General features: G+C 36.9%; 1 protein-coding gene across 1 annotated transcript in view; it reads right to left on the bottom strand.

Moving 5' to 3' along the window:
- Positions 1-21067, bottom strand: part of CD2AP (CD2 associated protein) — a 157804-nt gene that overhangs the window by 84159 nt on the left and 52578 nt on the right. The window contains exons 3-4 of the mRNA XM_032140345.2: positions 13211-13364; positions 1989-2089 (exon numbers count right to left, since the gene is read on the bottom strand). Of these exons, the coding sequence (XP_031996236.1) occupies positions 1989-2089; positions 13211-13364 (255 nt within the window). The remainder of the gene's footprint in view (positions 1-1988; positions 2090-13210; positions 13365-21067) is intronic.

Below are 21067 nucleotides of genomic sequence, written 5' to 3'. Positions count from 1 at the left end.
ATAAATTTCCGAGGTGTCCTTTGAGCTTCCTATATTTGGAGGTCTAGGTCTCTGGCAAGGCCGGGGAAGTTTTTCTGATTATTCCCCCAAATATGTTTTTTAAACTTTTAGATTTCTCTTCTTCCTCAGGAAAGCCAATTATAACCTGATGACAACGTGCCCAGGCAATAATCTTTTTCTGATAAATTTCCCAAGTGTTCTTAAACTTCTTATATTTGGATGTCTAGGTCTGTAGCAAGGCCGGGTAAGTTTTTCTGATTATTCCCCCAAATTTTTTTTTAAACTTTTAGATTTCTCTTCTTCCTCAAGAAGGCCAATTATTCTTAGGTTTGGTCATTTAACATAATCCCAGACTTCTTAGGGGCTTGGTTTATATTTTCTTATTCTTTGTCTTTGTTGGATTGGGTTAATTCAAAAACCTTGTCTTCAAGCTCTGAAATTCTTTCTTCTGCTTGTTCAATTCTATTGCTGAAACTTTCCAGAGCGTTTTGCATTTCTGTAAGTGCATCCATTGTTTCCTGAAGTTTTGATTATTTTTTTATTTATGGTATCTATTTCATTGAATATCTCTCCCTTCACTTCTTGTATCATTTTTTTGATTTCCTTAAACTGGGCTTCATCTTTCTCTGATGCCTCCATGATTAGCTAAATAACTTACCTTCTGAATTCTTTTTCAGGTAAATCACGGATTTCTTCTTGGTTTGGATACCTTGCTGGTAAGCTAGTGTGATTTTTGGGGGTGGTAAAGAACCTTGTTTTGTCATATTACCAGAGTTGGTTTTCTGATTCCTTCTCATTTGGGTAGGCTCTGTCAGAGGGAAGTGTAAGGCTCAAGACTATTCAGATTCTTTTTGTCCCATGGGGTGCTCCTTTATGTAGTACTCTCCCTCTTTTCCTAGGGATGTGGCTTCCTGAGAGTCGAACGGTAGAGATTATCTCTCTTCTGCCACACAGCAAGTCTACCAGGCTCCGGGCTGGTACTGGGGGTTGTCTGCACAGAGTCCCGTGATGTGAACCATCCGTGGTCTCTTAGCCGTGGATACCAGCACTTGCTCTGGTGGAAGTGGTGGTTGGGGCTGGCAGACAGGGTATTGAAATGAACTCTGTGAAGGTCCTTAGCTCTGGCTGTTTAATGCACTATTTTTGGGCTGGTTGGTCTCCTGCTGGGAGGTGACACTTTCAAGAGAGCATCAGCTATGTAGTATGGGGAGGAACGGGTGATAGGCGGGGCCTTAGAACTCCCAAGAGTATATGCCCTTTGTCATCAGTTACTAGGGTGGGTAGGGAAAGACCATTAGGTGCAGGCAGGGCTAGGCATTTCTGATCTCAGACTCTCCTTGGGCGGATCTTGCTGCAACTGAGCATTTGGGGTGTCTCCCAGGTCCTGCAGGAGCAGTTGGCTTCCTTCAGAGGGTCTGTGGGTTCTTTCGGCTTTCCTAACGTATCCCTGCAGTCGTTCTGGAGCAAAAGTTCACGATGTGAGCCTCCACATGCTGCTCTGTCTATCCCAGTGGGAGCTGCAATCTAGTCCTGCCTCCTGTCCATGATCTGTTTTTAAAATATTTTAAAATCCCATTCTAAGATATCAAAATGTAGGAAAGTATTTTTATTAATATTTGAATGTGATAATTCAAACAAGGCAAAGCTTTTAAAAAGATTTTGCTTTGTATTCCTTCTAAGGCAAAATTCCTTCTATTTCACTGCTTTTTGCCTATGGTGAATTCAGAATCAAAGAAAAGGCTTGTTTATGTTCTCAACTACTTAGATTTCATTAATTTTTAGCTTTAAGGGGGCATTTTTATTCCTAAAGGCAGGAAATATAAATACATACATAAATACAGCAAGGATGAGTAAAGAAACTCTATACCATTTTTTTGAAAAAGTGACAACAGTTCTCACAAAAGACTAATATTCTTACAATTAATTTTTCTAAAATCCACAGCATCAATTACCATTGCCGTTTTATCTGTAACACATTTTTTCCTTACCTCTTCATTAATATCAATAATATCTCCCACTTTCAGCTCCAGTTCATCCTCATTTTGTGGAATGTACTCAAAAAGAACTTTACACTGACGCTTCTTGGTCTCTAAAGAAAGTAACATAATAAGAAATTAGATTAAGAAAGATCATTTTTAAAAACAGTATATTTACATGCCATGTTTATAGTCATAGGACTTATATAAATAAATAAAAACAGAACATATGAGCATTCTAAACAGCTAATCACAATCAGCCCTGGTTAGCTTTTTACCCCAAGCCCCACACTACAAATATTAAGGCTTCACGCAATAAAATCTGTTTATACATCTTATCCCACCATTTACACAAAAGCAAAATATCCAAATACCCATTACCATTTTTGAGACTAAAAAAACCAACAATAAAAGGCACTTTGGGCACAACAAATTCATCATAGACAAGTCCTCTAGGCTAGTGATTTTCAGACTACTTCCTAGTCAAGTCTGGGAATAGTACTTAAAATTAGTACTTTTATGACTGTAGAAAGAAGCAGTAAGATGTACAAATTTCAAATTTATTTTATCTTCTTTAATAACTATTTTCAGACAGCTAAAAATGAAACTCGTTTATGTGAAGATAATTTTACTTTAGCTTTTCAAACAAGCTTCATTTATTCAGAAATGATCATTTATAACCATTCGCGTTTGTGTTCTCAACCTTTTTTCAAGCTCTAAGAACTGAGAACTCAGACTCACTCCCATCTTCAAAAGTGAATCATTAAGCAGCTACGCGTTGATGACCAGGAATAGCTGACTACTTCTTGATACTCAAAGTGTGTTTCTTAGACCAGCAGCAACAGTGTAACCTGGGAGCTTGTGAGATATGTAGTATCTCAAGCTCCACCCCACATCTACTTACTAGGGACTGAATAAAAAGTTCCCTCAAAATTCATATATTGAAACCCTAACACCCAATGTGTTTGGCAATAGTGCCTTTGTGGGGATGGTAAATAGGGTTAAATGAGGTCCTAAGGGTAACACCCTAATGAGATAGGACTAATATCCTTACAAAAGAGGAAGAGACATCAGCCCACCATTGCCCTCCCCAACCCTCCAATACAAAGGAAAGACCAAAGGAGAAAACAAGGAGACAGTGGTCCTCTACAAGCCAGAAGAGGGGCATCACCAGAAACCAACCCTGACAGCACCTTGATCTTGGACTTCTAATCGTCCAAAACTGTGAGAAGATAAATCTGATGTTTAAGCTACTAAGTCTGTGGTATTTTGTTATGGTAGCCCTAGCAGACTGAATTTTGAATCAGAGTGTGCACTTTACCAAGATCCCTAGGTGGTTCTCGATCTTGTACCCAATAATTCAGTCACCCTGATCTTTAATTCCTTGAAAATGGAATACCCTATTCCATCTCACACTTAAATGTATTGTTTCTTTTGTCAAGGAAATTTACTTTCATTTATGAAGCCCACATTCAACTCATCTTCACTTCTCAGCTTAGAAGACACTCCCAAATAGCTTTCTTTTTCTTTTTTTTTTCTTTTTTCTTTTTCTTTTTTTTTTTGAGACAGAGTCTTGCTCTGTTGCCCAGGCTGGAGTGCGGTGGCACAATCTCAGCTCGCTGCAACCTCCGCCTCCCGAGTTCAAGTGATTCTCCTGCTTCAGCCTCCTGAGTAGCTGGGATTAGAGGCGAGTGCCACCACGCCCAGCTAATTTTTGTATTTTTAGTACAGGCGGGGTTTCACCATGTTAGTCAGACTGGTCTCAAACTCCTGACCTCAGGTGATCCACCTGCCTCGGCCTCCCAAAGTGCTAAGATTACAGGCGTGAGCCACCACGCCCAGCCACAAATAGCTTTCTAAATCAAATACTCTTCTTTTGTGCTACTCTAGCACCCTGTACTTACCACCCCCTATTCGCTTCTGCAATCCACCCAGCACCTACCATAGGGCCTGGCTTATTCTAGGTATCTGATATGGTTTATTTGTGCTGCTATAACAAAATACCTGAGACTAGGTAATGAAGATAGTACAAATTTACTTCTCACTTTTCTGGAGTCTGAGAAATCCAAGATCAAACTGCCAGCAGACTTTATATCTGGTGAGGGCCCTCTTGCTATGTCATCACATGTCAGAAGGGCAAAAAAGGACCTAAGCTAATACCCTCCTGCCCTTTCATAAGGCACTAACCTATTCATGAGAGCACAGCCCTCATGACTTAATCGTTTCTCAAAAAGATCCTACCTATTAATATTACCACAATGGAAATTAAATTTCAACATGAATTTTGGAAAGAACCATAATTCAAACCACAGCAGTACCTGCTACATATATTTGAATGAATTAATAAACAAATATCTAGGTCTAACTACATGGCATCATTGTCAACCAATATTATCACAAGAGTGTCTACATTCCATCAATAGCCTATCACCAACAATCCTAACAAGATTTTTCTTAATAATTTAAACGCACACTTAAAGAACAGAACTTGAGAAGAAAACACGCACTCTAAAAAAAAATTAGTGATAAAACTTGAATACATAATGAGAGTAAAATATTTAATATAAACTACAAATATTTCAAAAATTAGAAAGGACAGGTTTGAACTGGAGCAGATATGGAAGGCTTCAAAGAAGAAATAACAGAGTTATACAATGAAATATGAGTAAGATACAAGAAGGTGGGACAGATGTGGCAGATATTCTAGAGCAAGGAAAACAGTTTTACTGACAAAGTAGGATTTGGTGATACAAGGATTCTAAGAAGAGAGGACAACAAAGGAGAATCCTAAGAAGTAATCTGGACAGGCAGAATTTCACTGCATCAAATCATGATCTCCAAATAAACTCTTTGTAAAGAAAGATGTCATGCTATAATAGAAATATCAGCTATACTGGAAGTCAGAAGACTTACGTTCTGATACAGTTGTCATTATCTAGTTATTTCACTGAAATTCTCTAGGAATCAATTTCCTGGGCCATAAAATTACAATGCGGAACTAGAAAACCACTACAGTTACTTCAGCTTTGACATTCTGTGGATCTATGAAATTGTTCATCAAGACAAAAAGTAATCTAACTTCACCCCAAAAACAACAAAAGAAGCACATTACATGCAACCAATAGCATGGAAAGGTACAAAACAGACATAACCATCGAGTAGATAAAATAATTGAGTCTCCAAATAAGAAAGTTACATCTGTGTAAGTTTTTTCCCCTTCCTAAAGCAATTAATAATTTGTATCTGATATTTTATTGTGGTTTTTATAATAAAAGAAGCCAAAGAAAGCAAACAGACTGGACGTGGAGCTCATGCCTGTAATCCCAGCACTTTGGGAGGCCAAGGCAGGCAGATCATGAGGTCAGGAGATGGAGACCATCCTGGCTAACACGGTGAAACCCTGTCTCTACTAAAAATACAAAAAAATTAGCTGGGCATGGTGGTGGGTGCCTGTAGTCTCAGCTACTCAGGAGGCTGAGGCAGGAGAATGGCATGAACCTGGGAGGCAGAGCTTGCAGTGAGCTGAGATCGTGCTACTGCACTCCAGCCTGGGCAACAGAGCAAGACTCCATCTCAAAAAATAAAAAAAAAGGAAAAAGAAAGTAAAAAATAACCATAATTTTTTAACTAACCTAGAGTTCACAGTAAAATTTTTCACATTTCATCTTTCACCAGACCTCATGGTAAATTTTTAATTAACTTAAATAGTTTTTTGTGTGCTATAGGAAAACTTCTCATCTCTTGAAATATAGAGTCCCTAAATACCTTTGCAAGTTGTTCCAGTGACCTTGAGAAACTGTGTTCATTAATGTATTATTTGCAGTTAGCACTTCATAGACAAGAGGCAAACAATCCATATTATTGAAAAGAAAGGTCTATTTTGCTCAAGGAGCTCTTACAAAAATAAAATCCTTTCTTTCTGGTAATTTCAGACCTTTTTTAAAATGTGGTTTCTTTTTCATGAATTTTAATATCTCTTAAAATTGGACTTAAGGTGAAATGGACTACTCATTAGCCCCCACTCAGGCAAGTCAATGAAGTCTGAGCAGCCTAGTTATATTTTACCCAAGAGCTTTATTTCTTCCTCTCACACTAAGCATAATTTTTCCCAACTAGTTTGTATTAATAGAATCATTTGCAAAAAAAGAAAAAAAAAAGATTCATTTAATCAAAGGAAGGAGTCACATTAGATAAAAACATCTAAATAGCTATTATTACCACAAACTATGAGTCATTTATTTTAAAAAGAAAAAATAATTCCACATTATTTCATATTTAAATAGGGTTCACTCATAAATTGAGGTGACTGCCTATATTGAATCCATCCATTAATTTAACTGCCAGCACAATTAAGGGGGAACTTAGAGATTTTTCACATTTCGAACTGCACAAAGTCAATAAATGTTAATTTCTATAATGTATCAGAACCCATGCTAAGCACAAAAAAGAAGAGAGGTGTCAATAAAAGGATACATGAAATTAAGTCCATTTAAAAAAAAAAAAAACTGTAACTAGCATTTTCTTTTTTTTTTTTTTTTTTTTTGAGACAGGACCTCACTGTCACCCAGGCAGTAGTAAGAACTCTGTTCACTGCAACCTCCGCCTCCCACGCTCAAGCAATCCTCCCACCTCAGCCTCTCAAGCAGCTGGGACCACAGGCGCTCGCCACCATACTGGGCTAATTTTTGTATTTTTTTTGTAGAGACGGGGTTTGCCATATTGCCCAGGCTAGTCCTGAACTCCTGGGCTCAAGTGATCCACCCACCTCAGCCTCCCAAAGTACTGGGATTACAGGTGTGAGCCACCACACTCAGCTATTAGTATTTTCTTATCACAAGTAACCTTTAATACTTTCCAGTTCTACAAAAAAATTAATTGTACAAAAATTGTCTTCTAAAAATCATTATATAAGTAAAGCTACTAACAAGGAAGAGAATAAAGGAGGTACAGCACAGGCGGGGACATACTGCATTTCTTTCATGTACCAGCACTATTCTAAATTCTTCACATCTCCCACACAACAAAGCATTAACACTCACTATCTCATTTACCAATGAGAAAAAAAGGAAATAAAAAGTTAAATAATCCATCAAAGACCACATAGCTAAAATGAGGCAAAACTAAAATTATATCCACTTCTGGAATATTATGCCCACTTTTTTTTTTTTTTTTTTTGAGATGGAGTCTCGCTCTGTCACCCAGGCTGGAGTGCTGGAGTGCAGTGCGCGATCTCAGCTCACTGCAAGCTCCGCCTCCGAGGTTCACGCCATTCTCCTGCCTCAGCCTCTCCGAGTAGCTGGGATTACAGGCGCCCGCCACCACGCCTGGCTAATTTTTTATATTTTTAGTAGAGATGGGGTTTCACTGTGGTCTCGATCTCCTGACCTCATGATCCGCCCGCCTTGGCCTCCCAAAGTGCTGGGATTACAAGCGTGAGCCATCACGCCCAGCCTATTATGCCCACTTCTAAGCCTTCTATCTTTCCACTATAGTATGCTGTCTCCTTTACAGATTACATAGTACTTTGACATAGCTCATACAGTCTAGTCACACTGGATTTTTACTCCCCAAAAATACCATATACTTGCTTATTTCTGTGGGTCTGCCAAAGGCTACATTTCTTCCTTGAATGCTATTCTCCCAATCTCCATGTGCTTGTATGTCCTACCTAAAGAGCTTCAATACACTTTGCTTGACAACCCCAGTACAAAATTACCTTTTCATCTAAATTATCACTATACATATGTCTCTCATACAGTTCTGAGTATACAGTATAAAACACCAGAATAACTGTAAACATTTATCAAGCACTTATAATTAATTAACATGTTAATACCTCTTATAGCCTATGAGAAAATTATGACTATCATCTCTATTTTATAGTAACTTGATGTTTGCCCCTGCTAGACTGTGAATTCTGAATCATCATCCATACCCAGCTTTATGTGGCAGATTTAATTAATTGCCTAGACCAGTATTATTTCTCATGATCATACTACTCACAGATATAAAGGCATTTGACACACAAGAGTTCAAAAATTTCAGAAAACTTTACATGTTTAGTATTTTAAAAAAACAAAACCAAATTGTGTGAAATTTCAGACTCAGTAAGGTTACTGCCCTTGTTCTTTTTCTAATAAAACAGAAAATCTTTAATTTATAAATGTGGGTCATCAAGAATAGTTAGGTATTTCATGTCTGAAAAATAGATGTAAATATTCAGATCAAACAAAGCTCTTAAATTATGAAACCATTTCTCACTGAAGACTGTTTTTAATGTTTCCATCAAAGGCTAAAATAAGAGCATACCCAATAAGAAGTGGAAAGTTGAATGCTAAAACTTCAGAAATTACAGCAAAAGGATTTTTGACCCAATTTTTGGTTCCAGTTGGCTCTGGAAAAAATATCTTCAGGTTTTATTAAAGCATTAAAATTTATTTAACCAGTCAATTTTTAAAATAAATTTCTTTCTCTACCAGGCGCAGTGGCTTACACCTGTAATCCCAGCACTTTGGGAGGCCGAGGCAGGTGGATCACCTGAGGTCAGGAGTTCGAGACCAGCCTGACCAACATGATGAAACCCTGTCTCTACTAAAAATACAAAAAGTAGCCGGGTGTGGTGGTACACACCTGTAATCCCAGCTACTTGGGAGGTTGAGGCAGGAGAATTGCTTGAACCCGGAAGGCAGAAGGTGCAGTGAGCCAAGATCATGGCACTGTACTCCATCCTGGGTGAGAAGAGCGAAACTCTGTCTCAAAAAAATAAATAAATAAAATAAAATAAAAATCAATTTATTTCTTCAATAAGCAAATAATCAAATGTTATGAGAAACACTGATTCGGCCATTTTACATGAATGATGAATGAATACATCATTTTCATGTAATGAAATATTCATTACATGAATACATGACATATGTATCAATCAGCCATTCATACAGTTGAATCTTTTTAAAAAATTTTCTCGCCCGGAGCAGTGGCTTGGGCCTGTAATCCCAGCATTTTGGGAGGCTGAGGCGGGCAGATCACTTGAGGCCAGGAGTTTGAGACCAGCCTGGCCAACATGGTGAAACCCCATCTCTACTAAAAATAGAAAAAATTAGCCGAGTGTGGTGGCATGTTCCCGTAATCCCAGCTACTGGGGAGGCTGAGGCTGCAGTGAGCTGAGATTGTGCCAGTGAACTCCAGCCTGAGACTCTGTGTCCAAAAAAAAATAAAAAAAATTCTCATCCTTAGCAATAAAAAAATCGTAATGCTTAGGCCATTAAGTGAAAGGCTCAAACTGTTCAAGATACTGCCTACTTTGCTGAGATGTTCTACTTAAGACACTCAAAATTTTAGAAAATCTTCATTATCACTATCATGAAGAAAAAGATAATGTGATCAGAGGTAAAGTATTATGTCTGTAGCATACTTTCAACTGATTCCATTAAAAAGGTATATGTATATAAAGCCAATGTGACAAAATGGTAACAGCATATGTAGGTGAAGGGTATACTATGTTCACTGCACAATTATGCCTTCAACTTTTCTAGATATTTTAAAATTTTCCAAATAAAATAGAAAGTTAGAACAGCCTACCCTGTTCAAGAGGGTAGGGTGTTCTAACCCCAAGATGATCTAGTCATTTGAGTGAGTCTTTTTCTCCTTATCAGTCAGAATATTCCAATGTCAAAGAGCCACCATGAACTGACACGCTCATTTTTTCAAAAGGTATGCTGCAAAGATGCATAATCAGTGGACATAATTTGACAGCATTCAGAATGTTACTATTTTCTTCAGCACTGACTCAAAATAAGAAAGCATACTATTTGCTATCCAAATGTTTTATGGGAGTGAAGTAATGTGTAGAGTGGCATTATTTCAACTAACATTTCATGTGCAACATCATCCCTTGCAGTATAAACACTAGTGATCTATCAGTATCAATCTCAATGTATCTTTTACACTCAAAATAATTAACTAGATGAAAAATCACTTCTGCTGTAGCATGAGTTTCCACTACTAAGGAAAATACAATTAGCAAACACTATGTATTCCCTCACGTGTGCCAAGAGATTTCAGCTGGTATCAATTTCTTCCAAATGTAAAGTGAAACATCTACCAATATTCCACGCTGACTGCTAACATTCTGATGCTGAAACACGTCAATTATTTACTCTCTAAACACAATATTTTACCATTATCTTTGTGGCTGATTTTACAACGGTGTCAGAAGTAATGTGACTTGCAACCTGTTTTTGCTTCGAGAAATGTACATTTGTTCTCTTCTCTGACTTTAGCAACTTACGGTAATCAACTTTTTCCTGAGAAACACTATTCTATGTTTGCTCTAAAAAAAACTAGTACTTCCTTGTTTTACAAAATGAGCTAGCACGCTTAGCAATGGATCATAGCAAAAGTTTTGACGGCTTCATTACTACCCCAAAAAAGCCAATATACTGGAGACTAGAGAAGAATAGCTCACTAGTCCAATCCAGTTTTTGGATACTCAACATCATTATACTTATTTGAACCTCTCCTTTGTAGTTGCTTAGACAAAATTCAACACATACACAGATTCACTTTGTCTTGGCACACAGGGATTTAAACTGAACATATATACTGCAGTGCTTACACTATGAACCTTACATTAATACAATGGTTTTGGGTTTTTTTAACTAATATTAATAGTACTGGTTAGTTGTATCCTGCTACTATGTAACAATACAATGAGCCACTTTTAAATAAGTGATCTATTTTGGGAACCAGAGATACGATCCAAACAGTAACAAAAAAAAATCAAGTTTCATAAACATAAAATAATACATAAATGACAGGAAAACAGAAAAGCAAAAACAACCTGCATCCTGTTTTAAATGTTAGCTGACACCAAATGACCAATTTAGTCCTTGCAGCACATGTACTTTAAAAACAAATTATGGAAGATCCTTAGGAAAAAAAGGCCTAAGCTTCCTGGCACCAACTGCATAATGATTTTTCCTTCTTACAAGAGAAAAGAATTTACATAGAGTGTTCTTACGAAAGGCAAATTTACTGTATCCTTTCCTATTAGAAGATAAAGTGAAAAAATATTCAGAACCTTCGACCTCTTTGTCTAACCTCTACTTAAGAAATTTATCCCTTTATAGCTCCCTAGAGTGAAAGAAAGTTGTAAATGGATTTTACTATGGACAGAGGTCATGAAAAAACCTCCTGTGGGCCTAAAAATTCTCCCTCAGCACAGACATTCTATATAGAGGTTCAGCTGTATGACATAAAACTGTTATTTGTCCCCCAGTCTCCAAGCAGTTTCAGAATTCAACATCATCAGAACTGCTGAAACCGTCCACCTTCAGGCAATAATGCTAGAAAGCAGTATATATAATATGCAAATATTCCCTGGACATTGTATTTCCTTGAGAAACAAAGAACAAATAGAACCCTAGAATTGGTCTAAGTGTCATAAAATCTGTTTCATTTTTATGACAACCTGTTTTTATTTTATGAAAATAATCAAAGGATGATGTAATCCAAAAGTAGAGGTTTCCCCAAACTTGACAGACAACGGCTTATGAAAGTTAATAGACTGAGACATAAGGGGACTCTATAAAAATTATTAATAGCCTTACAATTACAATTTGGGAAATGTATGTAAACAAAATTTCTTTATTGTAGAATATTTTGTACTACAGGGATTTATACACCATAATTTCAAAGACATTAAAGTAAATGTGATTAAATACTCATTAACTATTAACCCATTTATGCCAGAGGTTGCAGTTTTTTGAATTTTTGCAATCAGACCTTGGCAATGACCTTGAACAGCAGGATAGTAATAACTCCTACATTCTTAGCATTCCAATAATGGGACACTAGGCATAGATGGGTTAAATCAAATTGACCATAGTAATAAGCATGCAATCTCTAGGCTAGCATGGTGGCTCATGTCTGTAATCCCCGCACTTTGGGAAGCCAATGGGAGCAAATCACTTGAGCCTGGGAGTTCAAGAACAGCTTAGGCAACATGGCAAAACCCCATCTCTACAAAGAAAAATACAAAAATTAGCAGACGTGGTGGCACACACCTGTAGTTACTCAGTAGACTGAGGTGGGAAAACTGCTTGAGCCTGGGAGGTCAAGGCCGCAGTGAGCTGTGACTGCACCACTGCAGCCAGGACAACAGAGTAGAGTCTATCTCAAAAAAAAAAAAAAGGTATTCAATCTCTGAAGGGTCTTCTGGTTTTACTGTGTTAAAACATTTGCTATGTGCTCCCATAACACTGTAATTCTTTGTACGTGTTTAATATTTTACACTTTTTAAATAACAGTTTCTTTTGTTTTTTGGAGCAGAGACTGGAGTGCAATGGCAGATCTCGGCTCACCTCCCGAGTTCAAGTGATTCTCCTGCCTCAGTCTCCCAAGTAGCTGGAATTACAGGCAAGTTCCTCCATGCCCGGCTAATTTGTATGTTTAGTAGAGATAGGGTTTTCCTATGTTGGTCAGGCTGGTCTCAAACTCCTGTCCTCAGGTGATCCACCTACCTAGGCCTCCCAGAGTGCTGGGATTACAGGCGTGAGCCACTGCACCTGGCCTTAAATAACAGTTTCTTTTCCAAGAATGTAAGCTCTTTGAGAACAGCAATATTACCTGTTTTTTTGTTTTTTTTTTTCTTAACCACTTTCTCACCAGCAGCAAATAAAACTCAAGAGGTTAAATGATCTTTCTGAAGTCATAAGACAGACACAAACCCTTATCTGATTTGAAATGTAATGCTCTCCTTCTTTGCCAAGTTGTTCCCCTAACATATTTACACAGTACCAAATCCTTACAAGGTAATCTGCAAGGCCAACCACCTTGGAAATGTTTATGTTCAGATGTTTAACAACTGAAGAAAAAGCACTATCAAAATTCTTGTATCTATGCTAAGAATCAGCAGTTATTTCAGAATTCCACTAAATAAATAGTATTAAAATACAATTAAGGTAAAATGGTAATCATTCAGCAGAGTCTGAAAGATAAATAAGAAAACAGAGCCTCATGCTTTAATTTATGATGATATTGATTTGTTATTGATTGCACATGACTAAAAATTAAGATTGACTACACAGGGCAATAACTAGTAACATGAGAATTTGCAGGAAGTTACTATAGTTGTCTAAAAAAGACTGAACTAATTTTTCTTAATTTAGAAACAGTTATAAAATATCCTTCTATTTTGATGTAATTATGCAGGAAAGGAATTATTTACATACTCTTCTTAATGTTCTTGGTTTGTGGATGTGGCTGAATTCCTCCAGCTGGAAGTCCATAGGTGCTTATTCGTTGTACAAGACTTGCTACATTCCCATGCCTTTCCCGTTTGATGGGCAAACTGTCATCCTTGAATTCCGTCTCTCTTTTAATTTCCTACAAAAGGGGAAATAAATAAAGATGCAAGTTAAATTTTTTATATTAAATCCTCAAATGTAAAATACCAAAAATAGCTACAGTAATTATTATATAAATCATAATATCAATAGTTTTCAACCTCTGCTCTGCTCAAATATATCTGAAGAATAAAACACATTTTGGTAACAGTGACTCATGAGTTTAAGTTTTATCAGACCTGGAGATGAAGATAAAGGAAAGAGAGGCTCAAACCCCACCCCCACCACCCACCCCAACTACAAAGAAACACTGAGACACAAAGACAAACAATAATTCAAAGTCAGGGGTAAACAAACTTTCTATAAAGTGCCAGATAGTAAATATTTTACAATTTGCAGACCATACACTTTCTGTTGCAACCATCAACATTGCTACGTGTGGTATAAATGCAGTCATATATTTAAATGAATGAGTATAACTATGTTCTAATAAAACTTTATAGACACTAAAATTTTAATGTCAAATAATTTTATATGTCATATTATCCTTTTGATTTTTTCCAACCATTTATAAAATTCTTAGCATTCTTAGCTTATGGGTCTTACAAAAACAGGTGGTATTCAGACTTGTCCTGTGGGCTGGTAGTTTGATGGCCCCTGATCTAAGTCATGGCTATAAAATAAGACGTGAACCATCATGGAAAAGTATAAAATTTTACTGAAAGACGTGAAGACAAAAACAAAGTTATGCCATATTCAGTAACTGAAAACTCAGTATCATAAAAATATCAGTTCTCCCTTAAAATTGATGTAATGTATCAATGCAATTCAAGTATACAAAAAATTTGGAGTAGCAATTTAATAAGCTGTTTCTAAATGTATACAGAACAAAAGGCTAAGAACAGTGAAAATACTTCAAGGAAAAGAAAGCGGAGGGAGTTTTTGTTAACGAAAATACAAAGGAAAACTATAACGATACAATTAGACAATGTGCTACTGGCATAAAGACAGACATACTGATAAATGAAACAAAATAAGAAATCCATAAACAGACAAACTTGATTTAAAACAGAAAAAAATGAGGAAAGTTGGAATCTTAAAATACATTGTGCATGAAAAACATTCCACATTTAATAGGGAATGAAACTGTATACCTATTTCACACATTTCATATTAAAATTAACAATTTTAACTTGACATAGCAAGTATTATATATACGTGTGTGTGTGTGTGTGTGTATATATGTATATACATATATATATATATATACTTTTTTTTTTTCTTCAGACAAGGTCTCCCTCTGTTACCCAGGTTGGAGTGCAGTGGCGTGATTATGGCTCACTGCAGCCTCCACCTTCCGGCCTCGAGCAATCCTTCCACCTTGCCTCCCAAAGTACTGGGATTATGGTAGTGAACCTCGGTGGCCAACCGAGTATACTTTTCTTAACCTTTACAAAAGAATACTTCTACTTCAAGTTTATAAATTCTTACGATTACAAAAGTATTACAGATTGTTTTAAAAGTATCTTGTGAAAAGGATTCTTTTTTTTTTTTTTTTTTTGAGAAGGAGTCTCACTCTGTTGCCCAGGTTGGAGTACACTGGCGCGATCTCTGGTCACTGCATCCTCCGCCTCCCAGGTTCAAGCAATTCTCCTGCCTCAGCCTCCCGAGTAGCTGGGACTACAGGCATGCACCACCACACCTGGCTAATTTTTGTATTTTTAGTAGAGACGGATTGGCCAGGCTGGTCACAAACTCCTGACCTCAGATGATCCGCCTGCCTCGACCTCCCAAAGTGCTGGGATTACAAGCATGAGCCACCACGCCCGGCCGAAAAGGATTCTTATAAAACATACTTCAAATACTTGAGAACTGATAATTTGCTAGTTTTTTAATACAGTGCAAAATAACTATTATGTACTATAATTATTACTAGCTATATTTTTTTTAAAATCATTGTGGAACAGGAAAGAAGAGTACTGGTAACCTATCATTTCCAAAATTTGAGAGTTGTGCTGTTGCAGGAAACTGAGGATCAGAGAGACCAATATGGAGAACAGGACGACTGTTTATTTAAGGTATGCACTGTCTCAGTGGATTCATATTCAAAAAGCTGAGCCAGTACATACCTTAAATAAACAATCCTCCTGTTTCCCCTCATATCATCTCTCCAGTCCTCGGTTTCCCGCAACAGTGCAGTGCCCAAAAGGTGTACACATTTCATTAGTAATAATTCTGATTAAGAATAAATGTTTTTTCTTTCCGTTTCTGTGTATTATTTTTTAAATGGCTAAATTGTTAATATATAAACATTTATTAAGTTACTTGAATCCAAAAGTAAGAACAAATCTTGGGTCTTTCTTTTGGTGCAGGAGCATCATGAAATAAGGACTGAGACAATAATGGTGTTGTGTAAAACAAGAAAGTTTCGGAATCTCTGGCATAGGAACTGAAAATGAGAATTCTTAAAGAAATTTTTTACTCTTAAAAGCTGATTATCTTAGTATGATATCAAAAAACACATTTTTTTTTGGTAGAGATAGCATCTTGCTATGTTGTCCAGGCTGGTCTTCAACTCCTGGGCTCAAGTGAGCCTCCCTTCTTGGCCTCCCAGGGTGCTGGTACTAGTTTTGCCCAGCCAAAGCCCACAAATTTTAAAATAACATTCAGTTATATGTTAAAAAAGTAAAAAAGCTATTACCTTGTAAATAAGTTCTGGCAATATATGTCCACAAGTATCAACCTAAATAAGACACTGAATGAATACTATCCCTTAATGAAATTCCTGGTTCAATAGACACTAAATTCATATTTGTACTACTTGAAATAATATCACCTTTCTGCTCTTTAGCATTTCCATAAACACTTATTGAGCACCTGCTAGTACCAGGCAGCAGCTAGGCATACAAATGTTAACAAGAGAGACAGTCTTTTGTTCTCACAGTACTGTACACTTTACAAAAGAATACAGAAAATAACCAGGCAGTTAAAATTCAGTGTAATAAATATCCAAAAACTGAAAACAATCCAAACATCCATCAACAAGTAAATGAATAAACAATGGAATACTACTCAGCAATAAAAATGAAGAAGTTATTGATACACAAAAACTCCATGAATTTCTAATTCTGATTGAAAGAAGCCAGACACAAAATATACATGGTACATTAAAAATCTTGGAAAATACAAACAAATGTATAGATTAAAAAGCAGATAAATGATTTTGTCGGGGTAGGATCACAGAAAGAGAGATGGACAGTAAAGTGGCACAAGAGTTCTTGATAAACACATAGAGCCTCTGCATCTTCATTGTGCCAGTGGTTTCATGGTTGTATACAATTGTTTAAAAACTTACTGAATTTTACATTTTAAATGGATGCCATTTATTGTACATAAATTATACTTCAATACAGGTCATTTAAAAAATTTTTCATAATAAATGCTATCAATAGAAAACACTAAATGCCTAACAGAGGAAGTGTAGCTAATATAAATTCAGTGGTGTTAAGGCAAATCGGGATGACTTCTCAGAGAAAGTGACATCTCTACTGAGACAGAAAGAATAAATGAGAGTTAGCAAGGTACAGAGAAGGCAATAGGAAGAGTGTCTTTGTTTTTTTTTTTAACAATAAAAATTAAAAGCCAATTTATTACATATGAAATTACATTTCCTTTTCTTCCTTTTTCATAGGGAACAAATTCACATAAATATTATATACTAAAGAAATGTAAAATAGGATTTAACAAGTCATTACTTCTTAAGGTTGTTAGGAGAAGTAAATGAGTTTAAGTCATATAAACTGCTTAGAATAGTGCCCGATATATAAGTGCTCACTAAATATTTTCTTTTTTTATTATTATTATTATACTTTAAGTTTTAGGGTACATGTGTACAATGTGCAGGTTTGTTACATATGTATCCATGTGCCATGTTGGTGTGCTGCACCCATTAACTCCTCATTTAGCATTAGGTATATCTCCTAATGCTGTCCCTCCACCCTCCCCGCACCCCACAACAGTCCCCAGTGTGTGATGTTCCCCTTCCTGTGTCCATGTGTTCTCATTGTTCAATTCCCACCTATGAGTGAGAACATGCAGTGTTTGGTTTTTTGTCCTTGCGATAGTTTACTGAGAATGATGGTTTCCAGTTTCATCCATGTCCCTACAAAGGACATGAATTCATCATTTTTTATGGCTGCCTAGTATTCCATGGTGTATATGTGCCACATTTTCTTAATCCAGTCTATCGTTGTTGGACATTTGGGTTGGTTCCAAGTCTTTGCTATTGTGAATAGTGCCGCAATAAACATACGTGTGCATGTGTCTTTATAGCAGCATGATTTATAGTCCTTTGGGTATCTACCCAGTAATGGGATGGCTGGGTCAAATGGTATTTCTAGTTCTAGATCCCTGAGGAATCGCCACACTGACTTCCACAATGGTTGAACTAGTTGACAGTCCCACCAACAGTGTAAAAGTGTTCCTATTTCTCCACATCCTCTCCAGCACCTGTTGTTTCCTGACTTTTTAATGATGGCCATTCTAACTGGTCTGAGATGGTATCTCATTGTGGTTTTGATTTGCATTTCTCTGATGGCCAGTGATGATGAGCATTTTTGCATGTGTTTTTTGACTGCATAAATGTCTTCTTTTGAGAAGTGTCTGTTTATGTCCTTTGCCCACTTTTTGATGGGGTTGTTTTTTTCTCATAAATTTGTTTGAGTTCATGGTAGATTCTGGATATTAGCCCTCTGTCAGATGAGCAGGTTGCGAAAATTTTCTCCTATTTTGTAGGTTGCCTGTTCACTCTGATGGTAGTTTCTTTTGCTGTGCAGAAGCTCTTTAGTTTAGTTAGATCCCATTTGTCAATTCTGGCTTTTGTTGCCATTGCTTTTGGTGTTTTAGACATGAAGTCCTTGCCCATGCCTATGTCCTGAATGGTATTGCCTAGGTTTTCTTCTAGGGTTTTTATGGTTTTAGGTCTAACATGTAAGTCTTTAATCCATCTTGAATTAATTTTTGTATAAGGTGTAAGGAAGAGATCCAGTTTCAGCTTCCTACATATGGCTAGCCAGTTTTCCCAGCACTATTTATTAAATAGGGAATTCTTATCCCATTGCTTGTTTTTGGTCAGGTTTGTCGAAGATCAGATAGTTGTAGATATGCGGCATTATTTCTGAGGGCTCTGTTCTGTTCCATTGATCTATGTCTCTGTTGTGGTACCAGTACCATGCTGTTTTGATTACTGTAGCCTTGTAGTATAGTTTGAAGTCAGGTAGCGTGATGCCTCCAGCTTTGTTCTTTTGGCTTAGGATTGACTTGGCGATGCCGGCTCTTTTTTGGTTCCATATGAACTTTCAAGTAGTTTTTTCCAATTCTGTGAAGAAAGTCATTGGTAGCTGGATGGAGACGGCATCGAATCTATAAATTACCTTGGGCAGTATGGCCATTTTCACGATATTGATTCTTCCAACCCATGAGCACGGAATGTTCTTCCATTTGTTTGTATCCTCTTTTATTTCATTGAGCAGTGGTTTGTAGTTCTCCTTGAAGAGGTCCTTCACATCCCTTGTAAGTTGGATTCCTAGGTATTTTATTTTCTTTGAAGCAATTGTGAATGGGAGTTCACTCATGATTTGGCTCTCTGTCTGTTATTGGTGTACAAGAATGCTTGTGATTTTTGTACATTGATTTTGTATCCTGAGACTTTGCTGAAGTTGCTTATCAGCTTAAGGAGATTTTGGGCTGAGATAATAGGGTTTTCTAGATATACAATCATGTCATCTGCAAACAGGGACAATTTGACTTCCTCTTTTCCTAATTGAATACCCTTTATTTCCTTCTCCTGCCTGATTGCCCTGGCCAGAACTTCCAACACTATGTTGAATAGGAGTGGTGAGAGAGGGCATCCCTGTCTTGTGCCAGTTTTCAAAGGGAATGCTTCCAGTTTTTGCCCATTCAGTATGATATTGGCTGTGCGTTTGTCATAGATAGCTCTTATTATTTTGAGATACATCCCATCCATACCTAATTTATTGAGAGTTTTTAGCATGAAGGGTTGTTGAATTTTGTCAAAGGCCTTTTCTGCATCTATTGAGATAATCATGTGGTTTTTGTCTTTGGTTCTGTTTATATGCTGGATTACATTTATTGATTTGCATATGTTCAACCAGCCTTGCATCCCAGGGATGAAGCCCACTTGATCATGGTGGATAAGCTTTTTGATGTGCTGCTGGATTCAGTTTGCCAGTATTTTATTGAGGATTTTTGCATCAATGTTCATCAAGGATATTGGTCTGAAATTCTCTTTTTTGGTTGTGTTTCTGCCAGGCTTTGGTATCAGGATGATGCTGGCCTCATAAAATGTGTTAGGGAGGATTCTCTCTTTTTCTATTGATTGGAATAGTTTCAGAAGGAATGGTACCAGTTCCTCCTTGTACCTCTGGTAGAATTCAGCTGTGAATCCATCAGGTCCTGGACTCTTTTTGGTTGGTAAGCTATTGACTATTGCCACAATTTCACAGCCTGTTATTGGTCTATTCAGAGATTCAACTTCTTCCTGGTTTAGTCTTGGGAGGGTGTATTTGTCAAGAAATTTATCCATTTCTTCGAGATTTTCTAGTTTATTTGCATAGAGGTATTTGTAGTTTTCTCTGATGGTAGATTGTATTTCTGTGGGATCAGTGGTGATATCCCCTTTATCATTTTTTATTGCGTCTATTTGATTCTTCTCTCTTTTCTTCTTTATTAGTCTTGCTAGCAGTCCATCAATTTTGTTGATCTTTTCAAAAAACCAGCTCCTGGATTCATTAATTTTTTGAAGGGTTTTTTGTGTCTCTATTTCGTTTAGTTCTGCTCTGATTTTAGTTATTTCTTGCCTTCTGCTAGCTTTTGAATGTGTTTGCTCTTGCTTTTCTAGTTTTTTTAATTGTGATGTTAGGATGTCAATTTTGGATCTTTCCTGCTTTCTCTTGTGGGCATCTAGTGCTATAAATTTCCCTCTACACACTGCTTTGAATGTGTCCCAGAGATTCTGGTATGTTGTGTCTTTGTTCTCGTTGGTTTCAAAGAACATCTTTATTTCTGCCTTCATTTCGTTATGTACCCAGTAGTCATTCAGGAGCAGGTTGTTCAGTTTCCATGTAGTTGAGTGGTTTTGAGTGAGTTTCTTAATCCTGAGTTCTAGTTTGATTGCACTATGGTCTGATAGACAGTTTGTTATAATTTCTGTTCTTTTGCATTTGCTGAGGAGAGCTTTACTTCCAACTATGTGGTCAATTTTGGAATAGGTGTGGTGTGGTGCTGAAAAAAATGTATATTCTGTTGATTTGGGGTGGTGAGTTCTGTAGATGTCTATTAGGTCTGCTTGGTGCAGAGCTGAGTTCAATTCCTCAGTATCCTTGTTAACTTTCTGTCTCCTTGATCTGTCTAGTGTTGACAGTGGGGTGTTAAAATCTCCCATTATTATTGTGTGGGAGTCTAAGTCTCTTTGTAGGTCACTCAGGACTTGCTTTATGAATCTGGGTGCTCCTGTATTGGGTACATATATATTTAGGATAGTTAGCTCTTCTTGTTGAATTGATTCCTTTACCATTATGTAATGGCCTTCTTTGTCTCTTCTGATCTTTGTTGGTTTAAAGTCTATTTTATCAGAGACTAGGATTGCAATCCCTGCCTTTTTTGTTTTCCATTTGCTTGGTAGATCTTCCTCCATCCCTTTATTTTGAGCCTATGTGTGTCTCT

The sequence above is a fragment of the Hylobates moloch genome, unplaced genomic scaffold, assembly GCF_009828535.3.
Source record: "Hylobates moloch isolate HMO894 unplaced genomic scaffold, HMol_V3 SCAFFOLD_20, whole genome shotgun sequence".
Lineage (NCBI taxonomy): Eukaryota > Metazoa > Chordata > Mammalia > Primates > Hylobatidae > Hylobates > Hylobates moloch.
The sequence above is the reverse complement of the archived record's forward strand: the minus strand, read 5'-3'. Positions and strand labels throughout refer to the sequence as shown.